At 42.7% G+C, this 12,880-nt stretch overlaps 1 protein-coding gene across 1 annotated transcript in view; it reads right to left on the bottom strand.

Annotated features, from left to right (window-relative positions):
• kiaa1109 (KIAA1109 ortholog) overlaps positions 1-12,880 on the bottom strand; it is an 83,605-nt gene that overhangs the window by 37,157 nt on the left and 33,568 nt on the right. The window contains exons 39-49 of the mRNA XM_053435026.1: positions 12,069-12,220; positions 11,338-11,488; positions 10,597-10,749; positions 10,081-10,321; positions 9,724-9,872; positions 8,813-9,044; positions 8,010-8,171; positions 5,861-6,036; positions 4,935-5,110; positions 4,194-4,785; positions 920-1,118 (exon numbers count right to left, since the gene is read on the bottom strand). Coding sequence (XP_053291001.1) covers positions 920-1,118; positions 4,194-4,785; positions 4,935-5,110; positions 5,861-6,036; positions 8,010-8,171; positions 8,813-9,044; positions 9,724-9,872; positions 10,081-10,321; positions 10,597-10,749; positions 11,338-11,488; positions 12,069-12,220 — 2,383 coding nt within the window. The remainder of the gene's footprint in view (positions 1-919; positions 1,119-4,193; positions 4,786-4,934; positions 5,111-5,860; positions 6,037-8,009; positions 8,172-8,812; positions 9,045-9,723; positions 9,873-10,080; positions 10,322-10,596; positions 10,750-11,337; positions 11,489-12,068; positions 12,221-12,880) is intronic.

Here is a 12,880-nt window from a genome sequence, read left to right as displayed (position 1 = left end):
ACAAGGTGGGTTCGGTTGAAGCATTGTCCTAACACTTGCGCAGGAATCAGACACATGAGTTGAAAGGCTTCAACGGAAAGACTGCTTATTCAGTTTAAATGGGGTGACATCATAAGTGGCCAAACTGCATTGTAGTTCCATTGCAGTCGAAGCTGCAGAGCTCAACTTTACAAGCAGCAGCACAGGAACCAGCCAATCAAATTGCTTTTCAAAGAAAAAAAAAAACGCAAACTCAGATGCTAGCCAAACAAATCCCATTAATGCAAATACAGATCCTGTTCCTGTCGGACATCTAACGTCAAAATGAACCTGGAGAGAGAAGGGGGAGGCAGCTCATGAACCTGAGGCGAGCTTATCTTCAGTGTACTTTTCTGTAGCATTGTATCGACAGCTGGCATGGTACTTCAGAACCAAAGACAGCTATGTGGGAAAACACTGTATACATCGGAGTCCTGAGTAAAAGCTCCTCTCCTCGGGGGAGTTGGCTGGAAACAGCAGGAAAAGCTAATAAAGGGATAAAATGTCAGCAGAAAATGTGCTTTGTAGGAGATAAATATGAATAAAGATCAACAAATGTTAAATGGATATTTAAATGTGAACATTTTAACTGTGAGAAAAGTATTAAGATCAAAAGCTGTGTTATTCAGGTCAGAAGAGAAGAAAGGTAGATAGGAAAAAAGCAAAGAAATGAAGTGTCAGAAAACAATGTGGGATGTAAGGCTTGTAAGAAGCGGAGAAAAAAGGACTGCAAGGAAGATGGAAAAAATGGAAATTGCGAAGAATGGAAGAGAAAAAAAGTGTACATCAAGGTCTTGGGAAAATAATGCGTGGAAAAAAACATAAAAGTGAAGCAGAGATTTAAGTTCAGGCATATGAAAAGAGGACAAAAATACAATATTGACTGACGGCTGATTCCCACCTGACAGGCAGTTCTCAGGGGAGCTTTTCTCCAGGATGCCAGTGGGATCGGAGATGAGGGAGTAGAAGTTGAGCAGCTTATACATGTTCTGCCAACATTCTGCTGATGGCTCGCTCTGCTCCGACACTGTGATGGAGTCAGAGTCATCCATCTGGATAGCCATGTGATCTGCAACGTCACGGGAGCCCTTCCTCGACACCTGAAAAAAGTTATGCAATATTGGGCATTATGAAACATATATTAAGGCTGCAATATTTATTATGGATCTGAAGGCTAAATAAGCAGCTTGGCTGAATTGATTGTATTACCCCACTGTGTACTGTAACAGTTCAGCTATGAGGCTGTCAGCTGTCATGAAAGTCAGATGAAACAATGCAGTGCCCTTCCTAAACCTGTGGCCTCATTTATAAAATAGTGACTAAGATTCATAATAACAGTGTATGTGCGCACAAACAAAAAATCTGATTTGTAAAAGCGTGTACACGCACACCTGAACGCAATGCTCCCTTTATATATCGGAGTCCTCCCGGAGACGTTCGTACTTTGATTTGCCTTAAAAGTCCACCCTCTACATGACCACATTTAACTGTAAATGGTCATTACAAAGCACATCATGATTATTACGTTTTGTTGCTGACCAATGGGTTTCCACGGTGAGTCATAGTATCAAGCAATGAGAAGAGGAAGCGACACTGATATGAGGTGTTTTTCAGTGTGGTGGAGGTGAAAAGGGATTTTATGGGACAGCAGTGATGTGATTAAAAAAGAAGTCACTGATACACTGCTGCTCCTGCTAATACAGTGAGTGACAATGAGTACAATAGAAAGAACAAGCATGAAATCCCCCAAAATGTAATTCAAAGGTCGAGGCAAAAAATAATCGCTGCATCCAGTCAGAATGTGGTGGAAGTTGTTATATCTCCTGCACTTATTTTAATCATCCAAACTCAGTTCAGTTCAAAGATCACAGATCTATAGAATCGTTATCAGCTGATCAGTCATTATCATGGGACGAAAAATCGTTGCGATTGCTGATCCCTCGTTTCCTCCTCATCCTTCCATTTGTGTGCAGCATCACGCAGCAGTGTCACTGCAGTATTTATGTATTTAGAGCAATTGGACCGATTACTTCACACATCAGTGGATCCTAAATTCCACTCTGGGATAATGGGATATTATTTGGAAATAGAAGTTTCATAGTGAATAGATTTTTTGTATTTTTTGTAACTGATCTCCAGTCTCAGTCACTGCAGGGACTCATCCTTGATGAAACATGCACAGTGTTAGAAGATATTATTAAAAACTATTAATGACTCGGCTCTGTACTTCAGCGGTTTAATGGAAGCTGAACATAATTTGCTGTAAACTGTTTTATATATTTTTCAATTAAAGGTTCCTATGGCAGATTTAGTCATGCGAGCACAAATAAAGCTGTTGGATTCAATGTTAATGATGAAATGGATCAATAATCTGCTTCAGTTCACCACCTCATTTCTGCATCGCCATTTTCCCATCTCTAAGATGTTTGTACGCATGGGTCACATTCTCCCGTCGAGTTTGTTTTTATCAATCCCAACGCTTGCGTCAGTATTGGCGTATTCAGGTTTCAGCTTACGAAGCGGCTATATGTGAGGCCCCTGGTCTGTTTTGAATGGGCTGTTTTCCTGTCCTGTGTTAATGCTCTGGATCTATTTCAGAATTATTTCCTAAAACAGTTCTACAATATACTGTCACATTTAATTGTTTGTGTGCCGGACATTTTGTGCAGAGCTTTTTATAAACAGTCTATGGTGTAGAGTGATCTTAGAAAATTCTGTTCTCGTCCCACCTGGTTTATCTGGATTTAATAGTCAATGTTTTTCATAAAATGAGACAGAATTTGCTTTATTACTGTTCACTTGTGTTGTTTACATAAAAGTTTGAATGATTTACTGTAAATATTTCATACACTGAATGTTGGCTGTTTCAGAGATCTGTTAAGCAGCTGATACAATATTTAAACTCAAGGCTACAGCTTTTCAAAAATAAAAGCTATGCAATTCAGCTGGATATAACGCAATCAATAAACGGCCGCAGGTACGTCAGCACACAGAGCTTCTTATAAGAGACTGAGTTTCCATAAGAGACCTGTGGAAGGTGATGACGGTCACGAGTCCCTCTGATACATTTTCCACTTTAATAAAAACCTCTTCTCTTCACAACGCTCATAGCCTTTCAGAGTTGAAAGGTGATGTCCCCCCTGCTGAGGAAAAGTAATATTTCTTAGAATAAATACCCAATGAGACAAGTCTCTAGAAAGATTCAAGCAAATTCTCCAGTATTCTGTGTCTCGCTGGATGGTGCCTGAGCTGAAAGACTTTTGTAATCTGCAGTCTCCCTCTAGAGTTTATAAGAAGAAAAGGAATCCATCTTGTGATTTTTTATCTATATTTAAAGGTCTGGGCAAGTGTGACCATGTATTGGACACCTTTTTTTTTTTTTACACTTTTCGAATTAGATGAGAAACGGGAGTCACAGCTGACACACAGAGCTGAGCCTCCTGCTGCAACCCGGTCTTCATGAAGACGACAGTGACCACACTTATTCTATTTTTTTCTTTCTCTCTGTGCAACACTATTGTGTTTATGATTTTATCCAGACATGCAATGTTTTTTCTATTTACTTACATTCTCTTCTCCTTGTCTGTTATTATTTGATCATTCCCATGTTTTATTTGGTTTTAAATGTGCTCAATAAATAAAGATTGACTGAAGTCCCAAAGCGGGGACTAGCTGATCCATGTCGTAGAATAATAAAATGCTGCTCTAAAGTCAACATATGGACTTTGAAATGACCGGCCGTGGTTCCTGAGTCTGACAAATTGACTGACCTTTTCAAATGAGAAAACATAAACATTCAGAATTGATTCCAAGGTTATTTCCAGGTCAGTGTTTGCCAATATCACTATCTGCCAGTGTATATCTTTTAGATTATCTTTCTAATTTATGTACACAGTACAAATGACCAGATGAAATGTCAGAGTATTAATGTGTCTGTCCATTTTAAAGAGTGTTCTTTGTCATCTTGTTTTCTTATTGCTTGTGCCCCAATTTTTCTCAGTGGCTGTTGACATTATGCCCTCAACCGGTTATTTTTGTCTTTTTAAAAGAGATCCCTCAGTTATAGTTTTCTTTCACACCAACACTGGGGAATATAATCCCCCCTGAACCCCCTAAGTGAAGCATCTTAGTCACCCAAGTTATTTGAAAGAACCGAAAGTTATCATCACCATTACCTTGGAGGTGCGTCGCTCTGAACGTCCGAGGGAGGTGCGTCCTCTGGGCTCCCTCCTCCCCAGCGTGTCCATGCCAGATGGAGGTCCATTAGGTGGTAAAGCCCCAGAGACCCCTGCACCTCCTCCACCTGCTCCACCCCCGGCTCTCTTGCTCTTCAGGGTTTGGGTCCCGCTGCGGCCCGCCCCGTTCAGGCTGCCCCGGGAGCTGCGGCTGAAGTCCGACGACCTGAAGTGGCGGTAGGGCCGGGCCTTGAAGGTGGGCGTCGGCGAGGCAGAGCCGGCAGTGTAGCGGCTCAGCTTGATGTCCGTCTGCGTGGCCTTGATGTCATCGATCATTGTGCTGAACTGGTGGATGAGGCGCACCAGGGCCATGTCGACGCGCTGGCTGATGGCCTGGCAGGCTGTGGTGAAGTCACAGTGGAATGTGTTATAGTGGCGGCGGTTGAGGTCATGGAAGGAGAGCGGGGCTGCGGTGGGTCCCTGCGGAGCACTGGTCGACTTCTCCATCACCACTGCGTTCAGGCTGAATGTCTCAATCAGCAGTGCTGGCTTGAACTCCAGAGGAGGGCGGTTCACCAAACCTTGTCTATAGCTAGAGAGAGGCACAGACAAATGCTTAAGTATGCAGTTAACAGACATGTAAAAGGTTTGTTTTGTGAATATGCAACACAAAAACCCATCAATCAATAATAACCTTTAAATGTTGTTATACTGGTATATTATGACTAAGAATTATTTTACCTCTTGGATCTTTTGTTTTTGCGTTCCTTGGAGGTATCAGAGTCGACGATGTCTGCTCTTAGACACTCAAGGTTGCCGGAGAAAGACAGGTGTTCCCCAAAATACATCTTGTAACTAAGAGGAGTGGTGTCTTGAGCCTGGATCCCTGTGTAGCTCAGCAAAGGCTTGAAAACAACCTGAGGGAAGAAAACGGAAAATCAAAGCACGACATGACAGGTGAAGTCTTTATACTCAATGATATAACACAGGCCCCAAAAATAGTTTCTTGTACTGTTTAATCTACAATTCAGAAACTCCAAGGAATGTGACAATTGATAAATCAATCTTTAATCAGTGAGCTGCCGACATTTTATCTATTTGGATGATCTCTATTTGGGGAAAGTCCGGACTCAATTGTGACATTATCCAGAGATCAGAGATGCCTTTCACAAAAGAACACAGCAGGAGATTCTCTGCTCAGTATTCACAACAACCCAAAAAAGATTTAAAGTAAAGGGGGGTGCAGAAGGCAGAGGCAGGATGTAAGGTATAAATTCCACTGCATATATCACGTGTTTTTATTTATTGCATTTCAACACACCGGTGTCAGCTCTCATCACCCAAAAGCTTTGTCTGTGGCTTCTAGGTGTATGGTACTGTTTTCTTTTTTTTGTCCTCGGATATTTTTATTCTCTTTGTATTTTTTAGTTTTGCATATGTCGTGTGCCAGAATCAATGTGTCGACTCGCTTATGGTGAATCCTCCAAATAATATCCCCCTGTATTCAATGGAGCATATTTTGACATTTTCTGGAATTTCTACTATAGGAGAAACTCTAGAGCAGGTTATCCGGAGTTCAGTGCACGTCTGAAAGCAGCTAATTATCTGCCCGATGACAGTTTAGACCAGAAACAAGAAAGAAATGCAGACAGATGCAGTGACGGTACCTGAGCATCGGCCAGTTGAACAGCAGCCGGACACTGGTTGCCCTCCTCGATGTCGGCCATGTCGTCCTGGCTGGTGCTGTGCTGGGAGTGGGTTCCGTCCAGGGTGTTCTGGTCACTTGACAGCACCGTGTTGAAGTCAGACGCAGAGGGGATTGTGGGCAGGTTACACGTCCCACCTGAGGGTGGCGATAAAGAGGTTAGGGGATACATGCGCTGTGAGGTCAGACGGATCCTGGGGGAAGGTTTTGCAGGCTCTCCATTGAAAAATATTCTCAGCAGAGCATGTGAGCAACGGCAGTGTGTGCAGAATGAGTGAACACATAAACAGCAGTGAGTGCTGCAGGGGGAAACACTTTACACTCAGTTCCTCAACAATGACGTTAGAGGGAATTAAGCTGAAGGGAACAATCACATTACGGGGAGTGTTAAGATGAACTTTATGGTCATTTTATGCACGGTTAAGAATTTTAAACAGCCTCATCACTTTCTTTAATTTGTTTGTGCAGAGATGCTCCGGCTAATTTGCTTTGTTGTCTTTGACTGACACCTGGGTAAGTAGATAATGACAAAGCTAATTGTCTTAGCCACATATCCAGTCTTCAAACACACAGTTAACAGTAGCCACACAGGCTGAAGTGCTCTGCTAAGTTGTGAAAATAAGAGATATATCGTGTTCCGTGATCCATGAGGTCGATTCTTTTGAGTGAGGATGAAATAAATGCAGATCGAGGCTGTCTTTAACTCAGAGGACGAGTGGGAGTACAGAGGAACCGAGGGGGGAGAGCAGCGCTGTGACGGAGGAAAGACATTTCAGGTCATTAACTCTGCTAACACTCTTTGGTTTTTCAGTGTGTTGAGCAGGAGGGGATGAGTGAGGAAACAACTGTGGCACAGTTACACGGGAGTACAGGCAGTCTAACAGAGTCGAGATAACTCTAAGTGAAGCCAACACCATTTATATCCTTCAGCTAACTTTTAACAATCTGCGTAGGCGGTTGTACTAGATGACCGCAAATAACCAATAAGGTTGTCAGATTAAAAAAAAAGTGATGAAAGACAAATTACTTGTACGAGTTGTACCGGAAGAAAAGTCTAAGTTTTCTGAACAGAGATTTTGATCATTCACCGTAATATTTTATCCAGCCAAGGAAGATTTAAAGGGGACATATTATGAAAATTCCACTCAAAACAGGTCAATCTGAGGAGGGCTGTTTTAGACAGGGTAAAAAGGGTGCTGTTTTAAATTATCCTTGTGGTATTTTGACCAAAATATGTTACAGACATTTCATTAAGACCCCAAGGAACCATATCAACTGTGGTAAAATGGGCATTATATGTGCCCTTCAACAGAATCTACAAGATTGTTAAACAATGTAATATGCTCCTGTAGAAGCTACAAGTTCGTATGATATCAACTGCAATCAATTTGTTCGCGAAACATGCAGTAGCAGAATGTCAAGTAGTAAACTACCCACAATCCTCAGGTGTAATACCGACATCTCTGATCGGTGAAGCTCGGTGTTACCATTGAAAGGTTTACCACGACTGTGAAAATCACGTAGGCAACCATCAGATGAACCGCAGAGGAACAAAGATTTCCCAAAGTGGTGAAAATCACAAGTCAGGTCATGTGCGGGAGAATGGAGGTGACAAGACATCCAGACAACAAAATATTCTGTTGTCTAAATTCACCCTAAATAAATGAAGGCTAAGATCTTACGTTTTCTACCGACAGTAGCTAGAGGGGCAGAGCTCTACATGTAGGTGACTAATAAACTAACACAGGAGACAAACTGTTTCTCTCAGCACACTAATAAGTTCACCAGCACAACACTAAGTATCTACCCCTGACCTCCTTCTGGGCTAGATGTTGCCAGTGGTTGATACTGGTAGTGGTGGACAGGAGAATCCAGTGGGTCTATTAAAAACAACATTATATTGACATTTTGAACTAAGCTGTTGCAGCCACTGCAAGAATGGAGATGTTAGTAATGAGTATGTATTTTAATATCATTATTACAAAGAAAAAGCTAAGAAAAACAAAAAAAGGTTCTAAAAAAATGATTTATCTTCACTCTTACAAAAATGTTTTTATGACTTATTATCCTTTAAGACCGCCCTCCACACCCCTGGGTGCTCCCTGTCTGACCTGTCTGAAGGCTGTTGTGCTGGGTGCGGTTGACCGGGGACTCCTGGTTTCCAGCTCCGGTCCTGTTGCCCACAGCGTTGGACATCCAGTTGTAAAAACTGACGGGGGAGGGCTCCGACAGCAGCGGATGCTCCGTCAGCACGTCAGTCCCTAGGCTGTTTCCTGAGGCCAAGAGGAAAGAGATTGAGAGTAAATTTCGTCATGATGCCGATCTGACATCACAGATGATTATTTTCAACTTGCATCACGGACGCACGTTTGGTTAAGGTGTTTAACATTGTCAAAGGTTACAAAGGTTGTGACAGGGACAGGCTTTGTATTGGTTTCCAGCTCTAACATCAAACACACTCACACACATTAATCTTTGAATACAGCAAAAAAAAAAAGGAGGTATTTTTCTTTTCTTTTCACTTTACTTTTTGTTTCCCTCTATTGTTTCCTACTCCTTTGTGTTTGGTGAAAAACATTCAGTGCTGCATTAAAACCTTAAATGTAGTATCCCAGAGATAATTAAGTCAGGTGATATCAGCAGGGGTCGCTTAATGTTAGTGCGACAAAGTAAATAGCTTATGGCAAACTGACTCTGCATATTTGTTCACAGTGGGCATGGGCCCGAGGACGGCCCAATCTGCGAGTCTATTTTGGTTTGCCATTATTCACAGCACTGATCGGTAGAGGTCAGCGTTGCAGCAGAAATGGAAAGTCGACGGTTACATGTTGTAGTGAGAATCTAGTTCACTCCTGTAATCATCGGCTGCCAGAGCCTTCCACACACTAAACAACAGAGGTTCAGGTGTGAGTACCTGTGCGGGTGAGGGAGGTGCTCTTGGTGGCCGCGGCGGCAGACGGCTCGTTCCTCTGGGGCGTGCCCTCCAGCAGGTTGTGCAGGCTGCGAAAGCTGCCCGTCAGGTTGCTCAGGAGACTCTCCTTCCTGGGGCTGTCCTTGGCTGGCAGCCCGGCGCGGCATACATGAGCGGGTGAGTCAGCTGCTGTGTCACCGCTGGTGTAGCTCAGTGACTGGTATGGATGGGAGCCCTGGGTATGACAAATGTACAGATTACTGAGAGGAGGCCATGTTCCCCATGTGTCACTTCTCACGAGTTGCCAGTGCCATTTTAATAAAACCAGTGGGATGCATTGTGTCGGGCACTCTTATGTAAATAGTCCAAAGTTGAAGCGACCCTCAACAGATCATAAAATGGTATCAACACATCAAAATTTAATCAGGCAGAGAGAAGATCTCTGCACTCAGCTCTTATCCGTCCTGGCGTTCCAGCAGTGAGATCATCTTCACGCCACAGTCAGTTTCTTAATGAATCCTAAATAAAACATTCACTTCATTTTTTTTTTTAAAGGCAGCAACTAGTGGGTATTTCCATCACACAGTGCTTTTCTTTTGGACAAATCTGCAGATTGGTTTTCTTTATTTAAACACATACTTTCTTAATGAGGAGAGAATGACAAAAAAAAGCAAGACAAATTTCAAATCTGAGGTGAATCAATTATGTGTTTTACCTCCTCACTGTGCTTACACAATGCATAAGCATGATATCCATATATAATTGACTTTATTATATTGCTATCGATAAAAATGACATTGCAAGAATTATTGATGTTTTATTGGCCAGCCCCAGCATGCTCGTGTATTAATTACATTTATTAGATGACAGAACAAAACTGAGATGCACAGTTGAACTGATTCACAAAGTGGTACCTTAATCCTGAGTGCAGACTCGCTGTGTGTGTGGGACTTGGACAGCTTCCTCATGATCTCCACTCCACTGACGGGACCAGAGTTGGCTTCTTTAGGTGGGGGGCGACTGCATGCTCCCTCCAGCAGCATGGTGTGTTCACTCACTGTGGCTTCAAAATAATTAAATAAAATAAAACTCCAGGCCGACGAATCTAAAGCATTACTAAAGCGTTATCTTTGCCAAGGCGGTTATGTTTTAATAAAAACGAATGGAAAGATTACCACAGAAACACAGAATCTTCTTCAAGTGGGTTTATCAGTCCTTCTGTGGTAATAACATAATATTATAACATGATATAGAAAGCTGTAAGTTCCCACCTGCGTCAAACTCAAATTCAGCTCCGTCGGCGCTGGTGTCACTCTGCAGTGCAGCTCCGTTGTCGAGGCCCATGATGGTCTCCACCAGGTTCTGCTGAGGCTCCTTGGGTTTGGTGAGTTGATTGGGCCTCATCAGACCTATAGCTTTGAAGCCCTGAGTTACCACGATGAATTTCATCCATTGTCGAGCCAAAGCTACCAAACCTTTCTTTAGAGTGACAAGAGCTGGGACTCCATCATTCTGTGGGGGAGAGAGAGGAAAAGAGAGATTTGGATCACTGCTACTGTTTCACACTGGTAAAGGATTAATCAAATTTGTGAAGGGGCGGCCAGACCACTTCAGAGCACTTACGATAACTGCCAGCTGTTTTTTTATCTTTATGTGAACATGGGTCCAAGTGAGACCATATCTAAAGATTTTATGAGTGATCTAACTATACAGTACATAGCCAAGTTGAAGAGCTTTGTTGCACTGACATTATGATAAAGTGTGATATTGAGACGCTTTGCACAAACCATGGTCGCCTCCTCAATGACAGCGTAGTCCGCCTGTTGCAGGTAGCGGTGCAGGATATTACAAAGCATACAGGAGGGATTCTCATGCAGGTAGCGAGCTCGTTTGGTCTCGCGGTTGTACTTGCTCCGGATCGGGATGTGGATGCTCTTTTTCTGTAGGGGGACGCATACAAGACACAGACAACTAGGACATTACAGAGAGTTTTGAACTTATAAACTTATTGAAAAGCTTTATTTAAATTAAGTTACTTCATTATTTAAGCCAAAGGGACCCTGGATATTCTTCACATGTGGTCAGGAGCGACATGTTAACATATGCACTAGTATCCCAGTTATTATGCTGTTTTGGATATATATAAAATCCTGGCATTTGATGTTTCTGAAAAAGAGGTCAGTTACGTTGAAACACTGTTTACCCCTGAGACTTTGTGTACCCAAACACGTTCATCCATCGGCATAGTGGTGAGTAGATAATTAGTGAATTTTCAGTGAACTATCCCTTTAATATTTGGCGTTGCCTCGTCTCCCTGTGCTGCCAATAAGGTGGAAAAAAATACACCTGGCACACAGTTATATGTAACCTGGATACATACATTTCTCATGTCCACGGGAATATGAATAACCAGATTTCACAATGTTCCATGTAAACACCAAATATCAAATAGGTCATAACCAGAATTCTAGTGCGCATGTAAAGGCAGTCATAGAGTAGTTCTCTGTGTCTACAGATGTATTGCTGACCTCAAGAGCTTCGGTCATGATGCAGCCCATAACAGCACACACGCGCAGTGTGCCCTCCATGTCCAGCTTCCGTAGAGAAGATTTGAGCTGGTCAATGGGAACCAACCAGGCTCCGATTGCAGGCGTGGCTGTGCTGAGCAGATTTAACTGCCTGTAAACACAAGAGTCAGAGGATGTTTAATCACCTTATAATCTTATAACTGTTAATTGATACTGTTTATTCTGAAACACATTTGCCCTTTTTTTTCTCATGTTTTAGATGCAATGCGTGGATGTAAAGGAAAGATTTTCTTTCTCTCACAGTGGTGAAGATTTTAACTCCTCGTGCTCAGCTCCAGGTACATGGCGAACTTGGTTAATTGAGTTGAGCTTTAATAAAACTCAGATGCACAGTACAAATCTCAGAATGTACCTGCTGGTGGGCGCTTGCAGTTTGACGACCTGTGAAGCTGACACATCTGACAACCGTTGCCAGGGGCACACAAGAGAGAAGGGTTTTCATGAAATCCTCCCCCAACTGATAATATTGTACTTATGATCCTACACTGCTGCACCAACAGTGACGATAGAAGGAAACTGCTCCTGAGCTTATTGTGCATCAGCCAGAAGACATCTTGTTGATGACAGAATGAGGTTTCCTATCCGTGGAGTTTAGACACAGATCACTGATATTCTGTAATGATGCGAAGGACTTAATGTGAGACAGTGCCTATACGTCAGTACAGTCGTACCTGGATATGGCCTGTGAAGGTGAATGCACATTAGTGGGCGCGGCGAAACTGAACCAGATTTCTCTGATGGTCAGCTTCATGCTGCTGGAGTCAGGTGGTGGCGGCATGAGGGGGAGGTCTTTCTTCAGGTCGTCCGACTCCACTCCTTCGTCCTGCCGAGCAGAAGAACACCGGATCATGACTTGGGTTTAAAATGGGTATAGTTTCGGCTTAAGTAAAAATACGGGGTTAAAACACGCCTAACCCACCCCACATACAGATACGACCAACTGCTTGCTAAAACTAGGTCGTCTAGGTTGTCTAGCCATGACCTACGTCTCCAGAAGCAGCACACACACTTTTTGTAGTATTAGTAAGAGGCTCCCGAGTTTACTGATGGCCAAGACCATGGCTGTCCATAACTTGAACCGCTGGCACAGGCTGCGGTCTCATCCCTCAGCCAGCAGTTAAAATGGTGTGTGTGTGTGTGTGTGTGTGTGTGTGAGAAAGGCAACTGAGGTTTAGTTTCTGCATGGACTTGAGAATGAGCACAGCTTTCCAAATTTCAACTCAGAGTTGGTGACTAGTGATGTAGAGACATCTCAATCAGCTGACTCAAAGTTACATAACATGTCGAAGCCATAAATAAAAATATCAAAAGAAAATTGGGATAAATGTATTCAAACCAGCACTGATGTGTTTCAAACAGCCATATCATTTGGTTAACAGCTCGAAAAACACATTTAAGTGTGCGGTATCAACTTAATGTCTTTCTTCTCTCTATGAAGCAGTCTATAGAAGTGTATTAATTTAGTGTGAAGACAATAATGACT

The sequence above is a fragment of the Pleuronectes platessa genome, chromosome 11 (genome assembly GCF_947347685.1).
Source record: "Pleuronectes platessa chromosome 11, fPlePla1.1, whole genome shotgun sequence".
Taxonomy (NCBI): Eukaryota; Metazoa; Chordata; class Actinopteri; order Pleuronectiformes; family Pleuronectidae; genus Pleuronectes; species Pleuronectes platessa.
This window is presented reverse-complemented; position numbering and strand designations above follow the sequence as displayed.